Genomic DNA, 23,703 nt, shown 5'->3' on the forward strand with positions numbered 1-23,703 from the left:
GCGCGATCTTGTAGTCTTGTTAGTAAATAGGTCTGACATATTCCTCAGACACAGCTGATAATTAATAGTTCATACAATGTCAACTACTAACCACATTTTTGCCAACGATTTTGGCCTAACTATCAGGATAGTACTGCAGGAAATATTTAACTCAGTAAAACAATAAGGGCGAACAGAAAAACGATTCCCCATGACTTTGGCTTAAACCTAATTAAATATTAAAAATCTCTATAACATATTTTAACAGTTTAAACAACCAGAAAATTGATTGACGATACCAGCAACATTTGACAACCGAACCAATATTGTGCTAGGAAAAATATTGAAAGCTACTAAAATGAAGTATAATACTTGACACTAGAACTATATTTAAACAGAATATAAACCAATCATCACTCTTTTATGTTAGCAACGATATTAGTTAGTTATCTTGTGAGGGTAGATGTTTCACCTCTAATACTTCACCATGGTGTACAACTCTGGAGATTTTAATTTACATAAGTATGTGACACGATCATCTTTGCTCTAAACTTACTTAGTCTCTGTCAAAAACTAAAAATTATAATATGTTAGTACTCGTATATTTAAAAAAATATAAAAATACACTAACATGCTCAAGGTCATTAAATACATTAAATTCTACGGTATATCTCCATCACAAAAACTTACCAATTTAGCTAAAGATTAAGAGGAACATAGCGTAGTATCAAACTAACATGTACATCAACATAAAAGTGGCGCATCTAACCTATAACCCTCATTTTAACGTGTATGTATATGGTGTATATGAACATTAAGAAAAACCTACATTAAAAAATTTAGAATTTACAATTTCCGCCAAGGTTTGATTTATGTCCTTGTTTGATTGGTTTAAGCCCTCATGGTTAAAATTAAAGGTGCTATAACTTAGTACGAAGCCTGTAAAACTGTATTTTTATGGGTACTATCAACATTTTTTCAGCATCAAACCAAGTTCTACAATCCTGGATATTCTCCGTAACTCTTGCTTTAGAGCTCAGCAGTTGGGAGTGATGTTTGCCTTGATGCTAAAAACATCAAACAATCAGCAGACTCAGATGATCTTTGGTGCTTTGAAATTGAAACAGAATATCTGCATGTTCTGTAAAGGAGAAGACTGATATGTCTGACAAAGGGTGTAGCTACTTACTCAAATGACTTTGCTGTGATCAAAGACTACTCTTCCTTCCAGCTCGGTTTATCGTTTTAGTGAAAGTTGTATGAATGTAACTTCAATTGTTTGCAGGAGATTATAAGTTACTTTTTATAAGTTTTTTCACCTTTGAAAGTTGACTATCCAATGCAATACAACTGTGATATGACTATTGTTTGTACCCATGTTACTTATTCTTATAAACATTTGTTTGAACAGTTTCTCTATAAGGCATCCTAGGAGGAAATATAAATGTTGACTTAGGTTAAATTCCTCATGTTGCTGTAGAATAAATACGGTATTTGTAGATAGCAGAGCTGGTGTATGGACGATGTCAGAAAATGCCAGTTTTCTTTTGGCTTATCCAGCAATCACATGAAGCATTAAGAATTATATTAACAAACACGTTCCATGTATATAACCAATCCCTTGAGTTCTGACGTACAGTATATTCGTAATGAGCTCAAGAGGACATAGCATTAACCCAAACAGTACAATTATTTACGCTATGCAGTGGTGTGGGGTTTACTAATGATACAAATAATTGAATTTTCTACCACTTTTTTCGACAATAAATACTCAGAATAACATGTCTACTAAAATATATCTTGTAATGTTGTGAATTAATATTGTTCTCTTCATCCTCTATTAATGAAGGCCATGCGTTGTTCCATGATTTCCTATTACTTACAGAGCATTCTGGTAGGTTTTTTTACTGTAGAGGTTTTTTTCCTCTGCACATATACATACTATTCAGTATAAATACGAACATAAGTTAAAGGTTAGATACGTCGTTATGAATATTACGTACAAGGAGGTAAATAAACGAAAAAGATAGTCGAAGACAATCTATTTCTATTGAACAATCCAATAGTTCTCACTCACTGAGATGTTTTCTTGAATGTGACTTTGATTTGAAACATCTAACTGCGTAAATATCCATTTGAACCATTTTGTTTTGAACGTAACGGTTTTGTTCAGAGATATTTACGGGTTTGTCAAGTAAACACTCAGGTTAACATGGAAAACAGTAATTTAATATACAAATAGCTACTACCTATTCTAAAAAATAGAAAACTAATTGTTACTTATAGAATCAAACAATTGTTACTAGCCAGATAAGTTTGAGAAAGGTTTGTTTTTACAAATAATAGTTGTATTAAACTGTTATATATGAAATTGTCGGTAGTATCAGCATGGTTTGCAATTTCGTCAAATATTTATATATATCCTACAACTGCGTGTTAATGTCCCAAATATTTACATAAATTATTGTTAGGTATCAATTAAACCAATGCATCGCTCCTAGCTATTAAATATTTTTTTTAGTTTTTTTTGCCATGATATACATTAAGATTAAATTATTCGTTTTACTCTGATAAAAATCGTGAACATTTCAACAGCCAATTTAGTCGTCTCACCTTGAATCTTAACTCCGCGACAGGCGGTTTCGCGTACGGTATCCCCATGAAGGCCCTGATCCGCTTGTTCTCCTTGGTAAGCACAAACTTGCCTCTGAGTTTCCCTCCTGCGACCTCCACTCGGGGCGAGTCCATGGCGAAGAAGGCAGACGCCCCCCACATGCCACATAGCAGCACCACTAGGGTGCTAGAACACCGGTACATCATCACTGACTGTTGTGGTATCTCCACACACTCACCACTATCACCCGACTGCGACGGCTGTTATTTATGATCTCAGCTGTAAACCTATAGTTTCTTGCTTTTCTTGCAGTTTTAATTTTATTCAATACTATCACGCAGATAATCGACTGGTATTCTATTAAATAGTATCAAGTCTATTTGGACCTAGTTTAACATTTGAATTTTGTTATCTTAAACTATTCAGTACTAACGCTAATACAAACATAACTCAAACTCAAAACACAGGTTCAGCCATACACGATGTTTTGACATTCGAAGGATATGAATAATTAGGCATTGATATGTAGTTTCATTTATTCATAGTTTGTGGATATCAAGGAAATAGCAAAATTTCTTTGTTTCAAAGGAGTCACTAAAAACAAATCCAGTCTAGTATAATAGTAATTCAGTCAGAAGCAACATAGCAAATGAAACGCATAACCAGTTCAACTTTGGTGTTAATTACACTTCTGTGTGGCGTATTAATTTTGTAGTTATGCAATTGTACTATCAACGGTAAGAAACCTAAAAGTCTCAATGGCATAGGCCTAGCTTTAAGGAAGTTTTGCAGGGTTCTTTTCCGTTAATTTACTTAACGCTAATTTCTTTATAGCAATGACGATATTTTTAACAGTGAGCCTACTCTATGAATATATCAATTAAAAAACTAAACTATTCTAAACTAACCTAACCAACCCAACTTGCTGATTATGAATTCTAGTAATGAATAAACGGAATTGCAATAATAAAAAAAAGTGGTAGTGAATTAACGGAAAAAGATCGGTTGCAGAACATATGGTAACAAAACCACAACTCTGCATGTCTACGGAATGTAAACCTGGATTTGGTCGTTTGATGTTTTAACCAATAAACAAATTGGCTAAAATATCGCATCATTGCTTAACATAGCCTCCTATATAAGGCCTTAACATAGGCCTATTTAGTGATCACTGAATCACTTTTTATAATCTAAAATTAGAAACGTACAACTTGTGTCTATATCTAACGGTTCATATTTGTTGTGAGCGCAGGGTTGTTGGTTACGGCATTCTGAGCACCGGAGCATCAAGACAAGTTTAGCCAGTTATTTATTTTCTTGCATAATTTATGACACATTAAGCTCTAACGATAATAAATTGTGAATTTGCATGCTTCATTATTATGGCATACATAAAATTAATCGATAAAACAAATCTTTAGAGAAATTTATAAAATGAAATTAAATATACAGGATTGGGCAATGAAAGCGCCCCAATTTATAAGCAGTACAAATTCATTAATATTCACCCTATGGATATAAATAGCACATCAAAACACAGATTATCTTTTGTAATTTTAACTTAACAAAGTAATTTTAAAAACAAAATCCTGAAAGTGACGTCTTTGTCCTACTTGACATTTCTTTTTAGTCACTTGAAAACTCAATCAAATACTCCTCCAGCATTTCTTCAAGAATCAGTTTAGTTTTTGGAAAAGTCTTAGCTTCGGTTCAAGCTAATCCGTGGGGTAACTTTGAAAAACCTCGAACTTCAAGTAGCTTATTAGAATAACCCCCCCCCCCCCAAAAAAAAGAGCCATAACGTAAAGCTTTCAGCAACAAAAGCTTCCTGGCAAATCTCTTTGGACTTTGAGTTACTGTGACTCGCACTCTTTCAACATTTGCTGTTGTAGAAAGAGTTTTGCGGCACCCACCGATTATTTTTAAGGTTTAAGCGTTTATCATAATAATTTTACCCAGTTCACCATTGTTTTGCAATCTGGAACAGCGCCATGTTGACCAAGGATGTAATGTGGTCCAAACAATCTCTGGGTTTTTGCACAAGAATCTGTATTTTAAAAATAGGTTCCCAAATCAAAATCTCAGTGTTAATAGCCTCAGGCATAATATTTACTAAAATGGCATAGTTTAATTGATGTAATAAGCACAGCTGATCATTCATTGTTGCAACAACTAACAGCTGTAACAAATTGTGGCGTTCTCATTGCCCCACCCTGTATTTGTATGTACAAATGACGAAAATACTATTTTGATTTGCTTAACTATGCAACAGTTAACCAACCGTCCGAACAGTGCTAGATTTAGAAATAACCACCTGACACAAATACGACGATACTCTTTACTCGTTACCTCGTTCCTTAGTAAGAAATAAACATAGGTAAGTGACAGAAATATTACTGTTCTAATATTCTTGGTAGGTACTTGGCAATTTTGTAATCGCGTTGTAAAACTAAGTGGTATTTTATATTTAAATATTTGTATATTTTCTAATTCGAGTAGTATTTCAAAGCCGATACACAAAGTAATCGTTTATACTCTGTTACTTAAGGTTTCAAATATCCAGATACATTTTGGGAAATCGCAATCCGATTACAAAGTAGCGATTGCCTGTTCTTTGCATGACAGTACTTACATCTGAACGTTCGAATGCATAAACACTTAACTAATTAGCATTAAAGACATGTTAAATCTTGTGCTCAATATGCCAATTATAAACAAAAAATACATAAAATCTGCGTGAACCTATGTTTACTCCTCTGATTAAAAAGTGGATTTTACAAAATATTTTCATAGCTAAAGAAAATACGAAAGACACACAGAACGTTTTTTTTAGCTATGTGTGCTGAAGAGTGACGATTCGTAAGTTATCGATGAATGATATGCCTTTGGTTCTACTTAAATTTATTTCCAATCTCTGAAAATAATGGAATTAACATGGTTTTGAATTATCATGGTTGAAACATTTATGTAGAGCCACAAACATTTCACCTAAGCAAAATTATTATTATTTATCTCTCAGACATTTATATGCATTCTACTTGGTGCAAGTTTGATGAAGAAATTACGGAAATCTGCCAAAATCGTTAAAAATATTGGTTTGAATATTCAATTGGTCAAAGGCAGAACCTGTTCTTGGTTCAGGGCGCTATGATGGGATAGAGCTGTAGTTTCAAAACGCACAGCTGCCATCACGCCAAAAGGTCGTTAGGGCTCAATTACGACATAAGGCTGAAACATCTTTAGTACCTTAACTTAAAGAAAGGGAATATCACGTTTACCCAATAGATTAAATATTTTGGATAAAGTAAAAAATGCTTTGTATAAAAAAACTACATACATTTAAAATCAGTTAGCAAAAAATAATCTTACGATATAATACTATCGTAAAGCAACAAATAAATTAGTTGACATTGAAGTATCAAAATATAGATTTTTGCCCAAATTATTCTATTATCCCTGCAGCTCATCATCTCGAGTTCAGAGTAAGCAAAAGGTAAAATTATACGAAAATGTCACTGCTAAAAAATTTTAAAATTTGATAACTATTAGTAATTAAAACACCAAAAACACTTAAAATAATTACACACTTACCTAGTAACCAAAGGAATCTGCGTACTACCATTGTCCACAACAATTTCACTACTCCACTTTACACAAAAAAAACTACAAAATGTAAGTGAAGCGGGAATATCTCTCAACTGATCCTAGATAGTTGATACTGTAGCTGTACAGTATAATGGTGAAATTTAAGTACAATCGGCTCAGTATGAGTTTATCCCGTACAAATAGACAGACAGACATCACCTCTTCTTCATAATATTGTACCGGTTACAGTACCTGCAGACTGACTGCCTTGTGGGTTTTGTTAATCCAGTATGATTACGCGCGTTTCGACAGATATATTGCCATCTTCAGATCCTGAACTTGAAGATTAAAATCTTCATTCTTCGACACATATGGTCACGTCAGAGTTTAAAATCGAACACATAACACAAACGAACATTTAACACGTGTAGGCCTACTATTAAAACACCGAACAGGATACACGAAGTATCCCTCGTGCCGAGTCTCGAGTTTTACTCGACTTAGTGATTTACATTAACTTTTTTATTTTTCCACTCCTTGAATCATAAAGGTTTAAGCAATACTCTTAAACCTGGCCACAATTTGCAGCTCTGCAGACTTCCTTTGGACGGTATATTTCAGCACTCGCAATGCACAACATTTTCCTCAGAACAGTGGAGACAGTATACATTTTTTCCTTCGATTTCAAAACAACTGCAAAATTAGTCTTTTTTATTAGTTGTGTATTTTAATGTCAGTTTTTCCTATATTTTATTTATACTGTATCCCGTTATACTTTATGACATACTATTTGTATAAGTTTGTTTTAATTTTAATATTTTTAATCTATGTATGTACTAGATTAAATTTAACGAAAATTTATTAAATTTTCGATTTGACTTCATATTATGTTTTCATAGTATGATGTCACACAGTCTGGACTTTTTTATGGCCATGCTATAGACCTTCCTCTATCATTCATTATTTATACGTTATTTACATTAGGTGGAACTTTGTGTGTCTGCATATGAGTTTCTTTTTTCATTTGTGGCCAAATATTATGCAATATTTTCAGGAAAGTCTTCGTATACAGCATGGTTTCAAAAATATATCTTGAATTTGCCTAAATTGACTAACTTCCCGGGTTTGTATAGCTTTCAATAGTGTCTCCGGAGATTTGAAAAATAAAGCTTCCTACAATAAATGATAGCAAACATTGAAATGGAGAAAAATCTAAAATTCAGAGACCATTGGTTGGTATTATCACACAGCTAGCTGCTACTGTTCAGCGAATGTCTATCTATAGGCAGCAGATCTGTCCCATGACTGATCCCATGTATTCAGGTCATGGTGGAAGGAGGTGATGTGATCGCTGGGTATTCCTCATTTTCGGTGGTTCAACTTGTTTCAAGCCACTGTGGATCAACAAATCAACAACAGCTGACAGGTTACCGCTCCAATTAATCCATTGGCTTGTCATAAAAACTCCATGCTGATTGTCTACAGGAAAAACAATTTTTAACTATTATTGCATCTAAGTTTTTTTTTGGATTATTTCCATGACATTGGTTTTTTTGGCAAATTTCTAGTATGAGATTGTTATATGTATTAGTAGTTGAAGGTATAAAAATACATTGTTTGGAAAAGGGAATAAATGCAATATTATAAACAACTAGAGTTAAAATAGTTTATTTGGTTATAATAATAAAATAAAATATTCACATAAGAATTAACAGTGTGATGATTTGTTAATATTCAGCTTTGTATACATAACCTGAAAAAATCTAAGATTAAGAGACCATTGGTTGGTATTATCACACATTATTTATACGTTATTTATACGTTTATACAATACACAGGATTGTTGTATTACGGATGTGTTCAGGTTTTACTATTGTCCAATAAAGGTTTTGTACATTCTACACTTTATAAATACATAACCGCTCGAGGGAAGTTGTATTATAATTTTACTAGTGTTTATTATATATTTTTTGTAGTCTATACTGAACAAAAACATAGCTCAAAGAAAACTGTACAGTATCAAAATGTTTTTCTCACATCTTACAGACGTTTAGTTGCAAGTTGTGTCTTTGCGACCGCTCAAATCATAAAATAAACTGTCCATAAAATCAATTGTTCTCACTATTTATCTGTTTGTTTATACATTTATTTGCTGTGTCATAGTAAAATAAATAATGTGTTGAGCTTGTAGGACCTAACCTCTGAACAGTTGGTTGATTATTTTCAAAGCGGGGTTAGTACAGCACAGTAATTAATTTTGCATTTCACAACATGGATAAGGAAATTGAGTAGAAATGTATGTACCATTTAAGTCCTAATGATCTTCAGGTCAGATTTATTGTCATTTCTACCTCCATTACCTAATAGTTATGTTACCTGGAATCATAATATTTGTACGTTCATTATATATTGACTTTAACCTAAAAATATATTTTTTTTACAAACGGTGGCCGTATATGATCAATCATGAGGGGTCTATCAATTATGAGGGGTTCTACTGTATTAAGTTGTGTAGGGTTTACTGTTGTTCATTTTAGGTTATGTGTATTATACACTGTACAAATAAATAGCCACACAAGGTATGTTGTGTTAGGGATATGTGCAGGTTTTATTTACTATTGGTCATCATCGGTTGTGTAACACACTGTATAAATGCATAACCACACAAGTTAACATTGTATAAGGGTGTTTTGTAGGTTAAAACTGTAAATTGTATATTATACAAATATCGAGCATTATAATATTCATAAAATCACATGGAATACCTGTGGGTTATACAGTATTATCAATCATCGAGAATGATAGCTCTGACCATCTTTTTTTCAGTGTAGTATTTTTTTCCAAATAGCAGAACGATAAAAGGCACAAATTAAAATAAAGTGATATACATGAAAATGCGATAAACATGAATTAACTTAACATAAACATTATTATTTACATTCTACTGATACTAATAGTCAGGCGCTCGCACTTGACAGGTCACGTGGCCTCTGCGCACCGGAGTTGTAGACACGAGCCTAGGCAGATGCCTCAGTTGAAGCTAAACTCTTCCAGGAACGTTGTGATGTTTAGGAAAGTCTCGTTGACACAACGTGGCATTTCTAAAAATAAAATTCATACAATAAAATAAAAATAAAAATAAATAAATTTAATACTATAATGTTTTATGTGTATAAAACGCGGTTAGTTGTCAATTATTTAATTAAAATTTTGGTACTGCGTTTCTATTAACAAAAACTTTTCAAAAACGTTTAACATACAAATATTTAATTCGTTTTTAATGAACTGAAGAGATTTACAAACTGAAATCATTGTAATATGCAGGACACTACATCCAACGTTGCAATAAAAAAATTTGTTTAAAATAAAAATAAATAACAGATATTGATTAAGGAATCTTAATTGTTTAGTGAGCTTTGATTTCATTCTAGCCCATCAACGAAGTAACTATCAAACTATATTATATTTTCCTTGAATACATATACTATGAGGACATTATAAATAAATAACTTGCTAACTATTCATAAGTCAAAGTCATAGAGACTAGTTCATAAGATTGAATTAGCTAATCATATAAGGATGGCTAATTTTTTCTTTAGTTGAAAATGTTTCTCGTGAACGCCCTTTCCATATGAATTAAACAAACTGCGTAGCCTATTCCCAGTTAGAAAACAAACTTTGTAGCTTAATTTCATCTCAAGATTTAAAGACTGAAACAACATGTAAACAATTTTAAAACAATTATAACCTTCCTTACTATCTACCATATAACCTTTCGCGTTACAAAAAAACATCACATTTAATGTAAATGATCCCAAAATATACACACTGAATTATTACACAAGCTTACTGAAAGCAATTTATTGGGCTAAAAAATGTTAACATAAGCTATAGGTTGATGTTATCAGTTTAGTACTACATATCTGTATAACTTCTATACATTATAAGCTTTTATTTAATGAATGAAAAACCATACCATTATAATGCATATTTCCAGCAAACAAGTCGATAGGAAACGTTTCTGCGTGTTGATACATTTCATTGTAGCATCGAAACTCTCTAAACAACCGACAGAAAAGGCTATATTTCTTACCATAGTTGTCATTTCTATATGGGTATTCATGAGAGCTCCAGAACTCCATTCGTTCTGGTAAGAAAGGCTGTTTCATCTCAAAGCCGAATTGTTTGATGTGAAGATATGTCTCGTTTGGGAAAAACGGCTTCCACTGGATCTCGCAAGTTTTCATTGGCGTAGGATTTCTGGTAACAAACATTCACACATTCAGAGTTTACTATGGTATACGGTTGAGAGAAGATAAGCCGGTCTGAAAATCCTCCCATTCTCTCATGTTAGTTTGTCAAAGGATTTAAATCGCACTCATAATTGATAATTTACTCGTAATATGGAAGTTATTTTATACATTATAATTAGTATAACAGTAGAGCTATGTGTACAAACAGTGTTCCAGATTTCATTTAAATTGATGTTGCAGTTTAGAAGGAGTCAAGATCAAATCCAAACAGATATTCCAAGTGAAATCAAAATACATAAAACTCAGTGTTATACATCATTGTAACAACACATGAACTGGAGCTTAATAGGCAAAGCCTGTGCGGGGTAATGATTTCTCCCCAGTTACTGAAAAATTGCACTTGCAGATTAAGTGAATTTTCATTTGCCTGATTTTATTTACACTAAAATATTACCTTAAAAATGTAAGATTACATATACGTCAGTAAACAAGTAGACAAAATTTGCTTAAAGGAGTTTAAGCATACAAATTGCATATAAATTGATGTTTTACTTGCAAATGTCAACCTACTAATTAAATATAAGCTGTGTACATTTTAGGGCAGTTTTTTTATGCATGACTTTACTAACTGGTCAATATAATATTTACAAGACTAGTTCCATAAAGGCTATAAAAACATGTTGTATTTCCTAAACCAGTAACGCTATAATACGCCTCTCCTTGACTTTATTGATCAAAATAGATTGTATACACACTACTTATAGACTACTGTTGTAACTAGTATCTCATTAGCAGCATTCAAAATTTTGTATCAGATATTCATTAGAGTTAGCTTTTAATAAGTTACTCAGATGGAGTCTCTGGCGTTAACAAAATCATCATTTTCCTTGGAATGAACTGAATGAATGCCAGACAGTCGTAAATACTCGTATTTTCTATTTTATTTTATTTTATTTTTAAATGGCACTAAAAGCTGGAGAATATTTAAATTGATAAAACTGGCAAACGATGACAACCTCACATCACGATTCGGCCATACGCACAGATGGCCAGGTTTCTCTACATAGTTTTCTTATGTTAACAATAATTTATTTATGAAATCTGCCTTCCGGTAATGTTACCTGTAGATATACCTTCCAAGAGTTGCGTGCTTTTGTAAATATTGGGATATTTTATAGCTCTCATAATCTTCAATAGTGTACAGATGTTATATTACACTAGTGTGTGTGTGTTACTCACAGGCATGTAGCAAAGTTGGCGTACATCCTAACCAGTGTCTTCGAGAGCTCCTGTTCGTTAGGCAGGGGGTCGTTCTCGGGCACGACAGTAGGGAAGGGAATAGCAGGGTGCGGGAAGAAGTAGAACAGATCATCCGCGTGGGCCGCACCTAGGCAGGGCACACGGTTACAAACCTACTTTCAACACAATGTATACATTAATCAAATGTTTTTATTTTTAACCGCTGTTTTCCAAACACTTTTTTTGCTTTATGTTGTCAACATAACTTAAGATTAATGAATAGTCCTTTAATTGTGAAACTAGTTTTTCACAGCCCGATGAGCATGGATATGATAAGAAAATACTTTTGTTTCTATTACGAAAATATCAACCATCCTCCGTAGTATTTAAATAAAACAAAGCTTTTTTCAGGATTCAAGTAAGTCATTGGGAGTCGGCTTACTCTTGTCTTAAACATAGCCCACAAAACTCTGTAAAATACTGTACTCCTTACTATAACATCTATTTTACGTGTTTTGTCAAAACCTTTGACTATAGACCTTAACTACACCTAACTCCCTAACTAATCTCTCGATCCTTCGCATTTTTAACAACATTGATCAGGTCAAAAATCACAGCTAAAATTCAAGGAAATACAGATTATTCATAATAAGCGACTTTTACACTGTTCAGAAGCTAAGCTATATTTAACAGAATGTTTAATCAGAAATGAAATTATTGGCTCACTTCAGCGTAACAGAATAAATTCAATATTGCTAACAGCTTTCGATGACGGTGGAAGAATGGATTATTAGTACCAAATGTAATCTACTGTTTCACATTCTGATGATGGTAGTTATTATTTATTTTAGTTTTATAGTTTATTGTCTTAGAATGTACATAAAACCTACAAAAGGTTGGGCTACTTTTTTATTCAGACAGTTTTTTTTTGGGCTGTTTTAAAATATTAGCTTAGCCTTTTTGCTCGTAGTCTACATTTATCAACTACACTAATAACATCTACTAACATTTAAAAACTATACAATACATACACTATAAATAGTAAGTTAAAGCTAAGTCTGTCATCGCCTAGAGAGAAAAATAATTCTTTACAACTAATTAGAAGATTGTGTATAAAATATTTATTTTAGATAAACCTTTACAACCCTAATTTGTATAGCCAATAAAGTATTGTTTACATACACGAATGAACCTTTATAAACACTTTTATGACATGTATATACTGTACAATATACAAACACGCCTAATGTTATGTGAATTTCATATTTACTTGCCAATGCGCGTATCTGGTGGTACCGGGAAGTATTCGTATGGTCCCACGTGATCAAATATGTAGACGTAAGTCTGTTCTTTGTTGGCTCTCTTCACAGCTTCGTAGGTAGGATAGATGAAAATGGCATCTGATGATAACTGAAACATTCGTAGACAAGCATTTATTTGCATACCAAACATTACTTATGCTCACTATCGTATACGATGTGGGAAAAATAGGAACGTCACTAAGTAGAAGAAATAGAGATATTTTGTTTATTATCGTTATTAGTCTATATCATGAAGAACGCCTACAAGGTAAAGATCCCTACAAACGATGGACGAGGATGTTAGCCGAAGTGCTACAATATTAGTAGGAAACATGGAATTTCCACTAACCAAAAGAACGCCTATTCAACAAATGAAATTGTGGCAGACAGGTTATGCAGAAATTCTTTAAGGTAATGAGAACCAATTTTTTACTTTCTCCCCCTATACCATAGTATATGGAGAAAGTATTGTTTTCGTCAAAATTTTCGAGTTTGAGTTTTGAGTGGATATATTCGTTTTGGGTCCCCCTGGACCCAAAAAAGTGGTTTTCGAAGTGATGTCTGTGTGTGTGTGTGTGTGTGTGTCTGTGTGTCTGGATGTGTACAGAGCTAGAGACCACACCTGTGGTCCGATTTCGATGAAATTTGGTATGTAGGTTCTAATCCATGGTATCTCCAGGCGTTTTTTTCATTTTTTTGAAATTTTCATTTTTAATGGGGATTTTCCCATAAAAACCCATAAAAAACAGGAAAAATCGTATTTTCTCAAAAATGGCCCTAACGATTTTGATAAAAATCTAGTATGTTGTAGCCCTTTAAATTCTGAATAAAATGGTACAAATCCCATATCTGTAAAAATTACGGTTCAAAAGTTATGGTAAATTATGTTATTTTCCAATAAAACCCCATAAAAAACAAAAAAATAGGATTTTAGACAAAAATCCGGCTTTGATTTAACATAGTACTTATGTTATGGTCCTTACAATTTCGATAGTTTTTCATTTTTTAGAAATTTGTATTTTTAATGGGGATTTTCCCATAAAAACCCATAAAATAACGGAAAAATATGATTTTCCCAAAAATGGCCAGAACGATTTTGATAAACATTTAGTATGTTATAGTCCTTTATATTCTGAACAAAATGGTACAAATCCCATTTCTGTAAAAATTACGGTTCAAAGGTTATTGTAAATTCTGTCATTTTCCCTTAAAACCCCCATAAAATAACAGAAAAATCGGATTTTCCCAAAAACGGCCCGAGCGATTTTGATAAAAATTTAGCATGTTATAGTCCTTTAAATTCTGAACAAAGTGGTACAAATCCCATTTCCGTATATTTACTCTCACCACTTACACATGATAAAGGTTGTTGACAAACTTATGGGAGAAAGTATGTGTCAGAATGCTGATACCGTTTATTTCATTTATAAAAAAATGAAATTTGTAAACTTACTGCTGGCGGCAAGGGGGATACCACGCATGCTACGTTATCAATAACAAAGATAAACATGGACAACCTTATGCGGCTATAAGTCAAGAAATATTTGTAGAAAACACTAAAAAACAATATCAGCTTATGAAATATGATAAAATATTTATAGGAAATGTTGATTATATCGAACTGTTATATACCAATACATCGTGGGTATTTCAATGAGTTACACACCGGTAATCAATGAGTTGACTCTTTTAAACTCATTCTAAATATGACTGTTATTAGTTTTAAAATAACTGTTGTAAGACTTTGCAATTACTCAAATGTACCTACACTAGTTTGAATGAATTTGTCAACCAATTATAAAAGGGAGGTAAAATGAGTTTCGGTCAATTTTATAACTTTTGTCTAGACTTTGAAACAGAGGAGGTTGGAAAAAATTATTAGTTCTTAGAATCGAATATAGAAAACAGATAAACTATCAACATTGATCAACAAAGCCCAGTCGTGCCATTTATTTTCATAATATTCAAATCAGATTGAAATAATAATTATTCTTTATTGTAATGTAAAAATAAAAATAAAACAATTTTTAATGGTTTTGTTGTTTACACAAAATCAATAAAACGTTTTTCCAATGATCCATCTAGCATCTTAAAACAAAAAGTATGTGAAGTATATAAAACGGTCTAATAATTGCCTATTTCATTATCTACTTTTTTGTTACATTTCAGCCATGGATATTACAACAGAACTCTATGGGTCGTAAACATAAACAGATAACGTCACTGACCCGAAAGTAAACATGTTTGTAATATGAATTAAAGCATGAATGATTTGACCATGGATTAGAGTGGAATCCCTATTTAAATAATTATATTGACACCGTTATTCATCCCATGTAATATACTAAGTTGCCATAAAATCTACGTCACTTTTATAGTTATTGATAAACTGATCCTTTTTCGTATGCTTATTGAAACTATTTCTTATGTATATTCACAAAACTGTCAATATATTAATGAATAGGCATGTACGGCCAAATAAAATTATATTCGTGGTTAACATTTCTCTTGACCAACGGTTGGGCCTAGGTGTAAAGTGCCATCTTCGGGTGACATGACTTCGCACAGTTGACGTATCTACAGCATGAAGATGGCACTCTATAACGAGACCAAACAGTTAAGGACAGAAGTGTTTCATTGATTTTGAAACGCTCATCACCCAAAGACCTAGTATTGACTTTTGCCAATACCTTTTTTTATAAATTAACATTATTGAAGTGGAAATGTCTTGTATAATCCCTAAATTGCATAATTACAGTAGTTATTGGTCGGGTGATTATTGTCTCTTACATCTATAAACTCAGGCAGTGTCAGGCGACTGATGGGTAGGTTGTGTAGGTAGAAGTCCCTCGCCGCAAACCCAACCGCGGTTCCGTTAGCTTTGCTGTTGACGTAGTTGACGGCGAAGGGGAAATAAAAGTCGTACAGAGAGTTGATGTAGAAGAAGCCAATGTCTGTCTTGTCGTTCTCCTCCACTGTAACAGTATTTGTGTAACATGGCTTGTATAAAACTACAATGTTCAAGCACCGTAGTTCTAAATGTACAAATATCACTAAACTATTTGGAATAATTACATTTATTCAGTTAGATCATAACATGCATTTTAATCGGAATTATCCATATTGTCCAGGAGGTTTGTATTGTCCAGTTAATTCTCCATGACCATCTACTGCCATGCACCTATGGTTGTACTGGAGGAAGGCTCGCACTCAAAAGTATGACCATAACCGCTTCTATATTTGCGTAGGGCTCTGAACCACGGGCTCTTAAATTTCTGATGACGGGTTATCGATGACAGTTGATTAAAAAAAAATCCTTTTATCCAACATGAATCCATTAACTATTGGATCAAACTCAAAGCAAGGGAAAGTGATTCGCTAAATTTTCACGTACTCTTAATTATTTTTTCCTTGCTCCTAACTAGTTTTTCGTTTGAACACAACATGTGCTAATAATTCCTTGCGATATATTTTTTGAGAATGGATAGAACAAGGCATGTTATTCAAATTCAAAAGTTTACCTAATTTGAACTCCAAATAAATGTAGGAAATAGTTATTTGTGCAAATAGTGAGCAAAGTGAGCAAAGGCGAGTGAGGAATGGTTTCTCGAGTGAGGCAATTGTACTTTGCACTCGAGTTGCACATTATATTTTTCCTACAGTTACCATAAAACAAATAAATTGGTGAAAAAACGTAACATATTTTTACACAGAAGTGAACTTTTAATATAGCATTTAATGTGAAGTGACAAATACAACAGTACAACAGCTGACCAGCTGATTTATAGCCAGTGCTGCCAACGTATACAACCTTGTCTGCATGTTACGCACTCACTATTTCGTGCCTTCACATTGCAAATCTGGAGTGAGACAAAGTAATTAGAGTGAGGCAATGTTAACATTGTCTCACTGATGAGCGAGTTGGCCACTTTGCTTTCTCAAATCAGTGAGAGAACATGTACATTGTTAGGTAACTGTAGGGAAACCAAGTTTTATGTTCGAGACGAATCCGAGCATGTGATAGTTATTTTTAAGTACGCGGTGAAGCCGAGGACGGTACTAATGGAGCAAGTGCCAGAAAATCACTTCCGGTACGAGTTATGAATTACACTTTTCATTCATAAAGATGTTTTTTATTCACATATGCAGAATAACAGAGCTCAGTTAAACTAAAACTATTAAATTTCTCAATCAACATTTTAACATTTTTAATATCAAAACAAATGAAAATTGTCCATAGCAAAGTTCAAGGTGATGTTTATTGTGACGTTTTCTTCGTTGATAACAATCACTCCTTATAAGTTAATTGATGCTTTGAAACATCCACATCTTCTTTTAGTTTTAGACCAAAAAGTAGAATTTTATAATTAAAGATTATTTCAAATAAATATTTTTCAGATAAATAAATATGAGCAATTCGTCCCCTTACATTATTTATTTTGTACTCTGCACCAGTCCGTAAACTTTCTGTATATCTGTATTCTCCATATCGTTCCCATGATTGCCCTAGTGGAAGGTGTTTAGTGTTAACTCTGAAGCTTTTTTTCAATCCTCGGGTATCTTAGACATTATTTTGAGCAATTTCAAACACGCACTATGCTAAAAGTAAGCCCACCGTAGCAAGCCTGCAGTGTAAGCGAATTTTCATCTGCCTGTTTTGATTTTCACTAAAATGCCTCGATAACAATGTCATATTTATTCTCTATTTAACAAACATTGGTTTAACAGGAACCTATGTTTACTGCTACAAGGGGGTTAATAAAGCGTGTTTTATAGTAAAATATTAATAGATTAGTTTAAAATAAATTAATTTGCCAAGTTTGATCAAATTATACCCTATTCATAAACAAAAAATTACAACAGATTACTTATCCTCTGTAAAAATAACGTAGCAATTTCAAATTAATGATTTATTTTAATTTTTCACATAATTAACCGTACAAAACACTTCAATAAACACTAAATTATTTGTTATTATGCTCTCTATAATGGTTTGGAGATAAGTCAGAAAATTTTACATTTTTTAGGATAAAAATAATAAACCCCAATTTTACCCTATAAACCCCCGGTCTGATAACACTGATCACCCGGCATTTGCTGATTTCCCGGCAATTTTTCCAATTTTTCTCGTCGGCTTCACCTCGTACGTGAAATTCTCTTTATAGCTTATTTGGTTTTGCGTCTCAGGTAAAATTTGTTGTTCCTATGTTCGGATACGCGTGTACACTGGAAAATTCCTTTTTCAGCACTTGTAAAATATACAATTTCAAGAGTTTTAGTGATTTCTGTTGGATTCACCTGTAAAGGCGATGAGGGCCTCCTTGCTGTTAACGCCCACCAGCCAAGGTGTTGTAGTGTTGAAATCCCAAGGATTACCAGTAATTAGTCTGTCCTCTACACACTCCGGCTCTATCACACCTCCTATCAGAGGAATAACCTCCGTCACGAAGAACTCAAAGTCGAAGTACATGAAAGTCTGCAACATCGGAAAACGGGATTTGTTTAATTATTGAGTTATTTTGAAGGTTAAGTTATAATGGTAGGTACCATTTAAATGTAAAGGGTTTATAAAGTTATAATAAGGGCTTAATTATGTTATACTATAGTCTGTTGTTGTAATGAGTAACCTATAATGAAGGTTTTTAACCTTTATTATAGGTTACTCATTACAACAACAGACTATAGTATAACATAATTAAGCTTGACCAATGAATATGGAAATATTTAATTTTGTATTTTCAATGTGAGTGAAGGCAATTTAAAGTTAATTAAATAGTGTATTATGATATTAATAAAACTGTATTTAACTTACTTGACCGGTATACAGTAGTTAATTCATCTGCATTAAATAATATTTACCACTAAGAAGAGAATTTATAATTTGTTAGAATACAGCTTTTAAAACTGTATTTACGAAAAAAGATCTGGTATAAAATGAAACTGTTTTGCTTTATACTACTTCAACTATTTCAGCTGTATTCTAGGGATTATAATACAAATTAAACTCAGAACTTTTCTTCGAGGCTTTCCAGGCTTCTATTTTAATTACATAAGCGCTCAAATATAGTAAAATATTTTTTTATAATTTAATAATATCAACGAATTGAGTAAATAAACTAACGTGACATAATGAAATACTGTATGAATGAATTTTCATTATGAAATTGTAAAAGTTAGATTGCACGTGTGCGACGCTGTGATGCTATGTACATAACCTACTCGTATCCCTATACAAACAAGAACTTTGATATTGAGAGATACAGTGTAAAACAAACCCAATTTTGCTGTCACTCTGGCAATGTGGCCTAACTAAAACATGTCAAGTTTATTTATTACTACTAAACATTTGCTTATTCACAGAAAACAAAAAACAGTAGGCATGGACAATCAAATGAAACCATAGTAAAACCTCGATTCTTCTCTGACCTCACCTTGTATAGTCCAGTGTACAGAAGGACCAGATCCGCGGCAGGTTTCTCCCTGAGACAAGCGACCAATCCCTGGGTGTCGGAAGGACAGCCTGATAGCACGGCGAGTGCGACGACCATCTTGCGGATCTCCTCCGGGGGATGGAACGCCCAGCTAAACAGTGCTGTGCCGCTCTGACTGATGCCTGCTCTGAACAAGCCTTCACACAAACAGATAACTAGTTAAAACCCAACAAGTTATATGGAATTGAAACTCTCATCTGAATCTATGAGGGCTACCCAGAAAGTAGTGGACATTTTGAAGTAATCAATTAAGGAAAACTCCCCCATTCAGGCGGTGCATCGTCGAAAACTACAAAACGTTCTTGACTTTCCTCCAGACAATAGTTCAATAGTTTGGCGGAAAAGACTTCATGTTTTTGAGCGGTCGTAATCACCCCATTGCTTAGTAATAATCATACGCCCTATGTGTATTATATAATCAATGCTCAAAAGCATTCATACAAAAATAATATAACATAATGTCCTTTGTATACATAGTATATGGAGTAAGTATTGTTTTTGTCTAAATTTACGAGTTTGAGTTTTGAGTGAATATATCCATTTTTGGCCCCCCTGAACCCCAAAAAGTTGTTTGCGTAGTAATGTATGTGTGTGTGTCTGTATGTGTGGATGTGTACAGAACTACAGACCACACCTGTAGTCCGATTTTGATTAAATTTGGTACGTAGGGGTCCAGGTACTATATCCAGGCTATAGGATATATTATCCATGGTATATCCAGGTGATTCTTTTCCATTTTTCATTTAGATTTTAATGGGGATTTTTCCATAAAACCCCATAAAACATCGAAAAATCAGATTTTCTCAGAAATAGCCCAAACGATTTTGATAAACATTTAGTATGTCCTTTCGATTCTGAACAAAATGGTACAAATCCCATTTCCGTAACAATTACGGTTCAAAAGTTACTGTAACTTATGTTATTTTCTCATAAAAAAAAACTCATGGAAAAATTGATTTTAGGAAAAACCTAGTTTTGATTAAAATTTATGTGTTATGGTCTTTATAATTCTAAACAAAATAATGCAAACTCCATTACTGTAACAATTACGGGTCAAAAGTTATTGCAAATTAGGAGTAGCTGTGATAATTTTGTAGAAAAAAATCGCAGTTACTCCTACCGCTTACCCATGATAAAGGTTGTTGACAAGCTAATGGGAGAAAGTATGTGTCAGATTGCTGATACCGTTTATTTTTGTACTGTATTCAGTAATTTGCTATCGTACTGTAGATGATTTGTTACAATTACAAGCATTATGTTGCAACTCATTTATTTACATTTTCGCTAAATTGCCATAGCTACTTGACAGTCCATCAGACTTTTTTGTATCACAATTTTATTTACAATTTGAATTTGGTCAGCTTTTTGAACACTCAGCAAATATGAGAACAATTAATAAATCTTTAGTTAATCTCTATCCATCGTCAGACCTAACTTAAAAATATTAAGGAAAAAATAACACTATAAAATGAAATTATTTAAACAAAGCGTGTGCTGAGGTCTAAAACATGAATTCTTTTCAGTCTGTTGTATATAGCGGTACTATTGTCCAAGAGGCTTAATGCCAGATGATTAGGATGATTTTCAACTTTTTTGGTAATTTTACACTAAATGTTGTTATTTTTTCTTCAGCCATTGGAATTTTACTATTAAATTTTATTATTGACATACCAAGGAGCTTGAAGGATAAATCTTAAAACTTTTAATTGAAATCTTTGGATGATATTTATGTTTGAAATAATTTATGTCCCCACATTAGGACACCGTACGTTCACACTGGTTTCAGTTTCAGAGTAGTTTTGTATAGCAGCAATTTATTTGCTGTTGTTAATTTTTAATTTATATTTAATAGCCAACACAGATTTCTAAATTTTAAATTTAACGAAAGTCTCTTGTTCCAAATATGACTTTTCCAAGTAAGTCCATAAGACTAATGTTAAAAATATTAAAATTTCACGTTTTTAATGAAAACTAATTTTGCCCGAAACGACTCTAGCATGGATATTGTTTTTACCTAAAACTAAGATGTTTCTAACAATTTGGAGGAAATCATAGAAGCCGTTTTTGAAATCATTGTGCACAAACGTTACTCATACTTATAGATTTTCCATTTCACTTAGATTTTCCAATAAAACCCCATAAGAACGGTAAATTGGATTTTCACTAAAACGGCTCGTACGGTTTTGATTTAGTAGGCCTATGTAATGGTCCTTTTAGTGTTAATCCAAACTGTACCTACCAGTGCCCCCAATGTACCCAATGCTTTAAAAATATGGTTGAAAAGTTATTGCCACTTTTGTGGTCTTCCCCATTAAATATAATAGTTACTCCCTCCGCTTACCCATTATAAGGTTTGTTGGCAAGCTATTGGTAGCTATGGTTAGTATGTGAATGATAGGTGATACAGCTTACTTCAATTGCGAATACATTTGAAAAGTCTGGGAAAATATCTTGCTGAAAGCCAATCAGGCAAATACAAATTCACATTGTCTGGATGTTCACTGCGAGGGAGTATTATTTACTAGCCGTGATGGCAAATGTCCACAATCATCTGTTATATCATTTAAACTCCCTATCACTTAACCTGAACGTCTAGCAAAGATTATCATCTGCCAGCAGACAGCTCATACCTACCCTCGTGTGCAGAGAACGTCATGAGGTAATGGACTCCCACAGAGCCAGCGCTCTCCCCGGCGATGGTGATCTTCTCTGGGTCGCCGCCGAAGTAGCGGATGTTGTCCTTCACCCATCGTAGACCCAGCCGCATGTCCTTAAATCCCATGTTGCCGGGGACCACGGTGTCTCCGGTCGACAAGAATCCTGTTACATATTGAAACTTACCAACACCATCTAAAACCTATATTAAAGTAAACTCTTTAGAGAATATTTTACTATCGGCACATAGTGATAATATTTGTAAAATTAGGGCAACGTGCGAATTCCTTACAGTGGATGTTTTGAAGGTTAACACACAAACCAACTATTCTAGTCTACGTAAAGTAACGGAATGGTATAATTAATATGAATTAAATCAAGCAAAATATCGTTTGGATTTGTTCAACAATTGCTTGAATAAACTTTAATCAGATCCAACTCCAACATATATTAACTTCATACCGAAAAGTCCAAGCCGATACTGCACTAACACCAAGATGATGTCCTCATCCAGCAAAAACTCCGGCGTATAGCCATAGATTCCGCCGATCTCTAGAGCGCCTCCGAAGTAAAACACAATCACGGGTAGAAGTGGTTTTGTGTCTTTCTGAAACACAAATGTGTAGCATTTTTGTTTGGCCTATGATTAGGTGATGGAACATTACTTTAGTTTAGAAATATTGTTGGCTATTATTCCTCACAACTTAATTATTACATTGTTAAAAATTTAATTGTTACGATCTGAGGCAAACTACGACAGTTTTTACTTAGTCTCCCATTGTTTTTACTGAGATATATATTTATTTACACAAATAATATTCCATTGCGTTGAAATTGTTAAATTGAAACCGTTAAGAACCTGGATGACATTGCGGTAACTGAAGAGTTTCAATTATATTAAATTAGTGTCCATCTAGGTTAGTTTAACTCTGTGTCTTAGCACGTACGTCAGGTGTGTAGATGTTGAGATACAGACAGTCCTCTGAACTAGTAGGATCTAATATCTGAGGACATGTTCTAGGCTGAAGCACTGCCAGCCGCTCGTTGGGCCACGGATCTATGGGCTGTGGAGGCTGAAACATGCAATACTATGCAGCAATTCAGAATTAATATACATTATTTTAATTTTATATGAAAATGTGATTTTTCTAAGAAAACTACCCTTAGTACAAGGTATGAACTATACTTTCCCCAAGATGCAAAAATACTCACATACAGAATAATTAAAACTATTAATTTTCTAATTGACATTATTTTAATACAAAAATGAAAGCAAAATGGTTATAGCAAACCTTCATAACAACGTGAGAATTATAAGGTCAAGGTTATGATGATTGTGCAGTAAACATGCACTACGAGGTAAATAACATCAAAGTGATCAAATCTAGCTTATTATGCACATACAGCTGATTTTAATAAAACATGAAATATGAATAAACACTAGCATGTGTACAGGGCGAATTGAAAACTGATTAAAAACAAGGGAAAGTAAATTTAGAGCAAGGGGAAATCTACTGTTCGTTTTTCCCTTGGTCCTTGATCTAATTTGGTACGTTGTCACTGGTGCGGCTGGAACTGCAGTCGTG

General features: G+C 33.3%; 1 protein-coding gene across 1 annotated transcript in view; it reads right to left on the reverse strand.

Moving 5' to 3' along the window:
- The window catches only part of LOC128983991 (uncharacterized), a 41,233-nt gene that overhangs the window by 15,354 nt on the left and 2,176 nt on the right, over positions 1 to 23,703 (reverse strand). The window contains exons 2-12 of the mRNA XM_054403273.1: positions 23,065 to 23,190; positions 22,580 to 22,724; positions 22,097 to 22,282; positions 19,403 to 19,599; positions 18,270 to 18,447; positions 15,762 to 15,946; positions 12,945 to 13,080; positions 11,671 to 11,818; positions 10,272 to 10,438; positions 5,720 to 5,775; positions 2,593 to 2,853 (exon numbers count right to left, since the gene is read on the reverse strand). Coding sequence (XP_054259248.1) covers positions 2,593 to 2,853; positions 5,720 to 5,775; positions 10,272 to 10,438; positions 11,671 to 11,818; positions 12,945 to 13,080; positions 15,762 to 15,946; positions 18,270 to 18,447; positions 19,403 to 19,599; positions 22,097 to 22,282; positions 22,580 to 22,724; positions 23,065 to 23,190 — 1,785 coding nt within the window. The remainder of the gene's footprint in view (positions 1 to 2,592; positions 2,854 to 5,719; positions 5,776 to 10,271; positions 10,439 to 11,670; positions 11,819 to 12,944; positions 13,081 to 15,761; positions 15,947 to 18,269; positions 18,448 to 19,402; positions 19,600 to 22,096; positions 22,283 to 22,579; positions 22,725 to 23,064; positions 23,191 to 23,703) is intronic.

The sequence above is a fragment of the Macrosteles quadrilineatus genome, unplaced genomic scaffold (assembly GCF_028750875.1).
Source record: "Macrosteles quadrilineatus isolate MER2022 unplaced genomic scaffold, UCM_ALF_1.0 Scaffold_2__2_contigs__length_208266976, whole genome shotgun sequence".
Classification (NCBI taxonomy): domain Eukaryota; kingdom Metazoa; phylum Arthropoda; class Insecta; order Hemiptera; family Cicadellidae; genus Macrosteles; species Macrosteles quadrilineatus.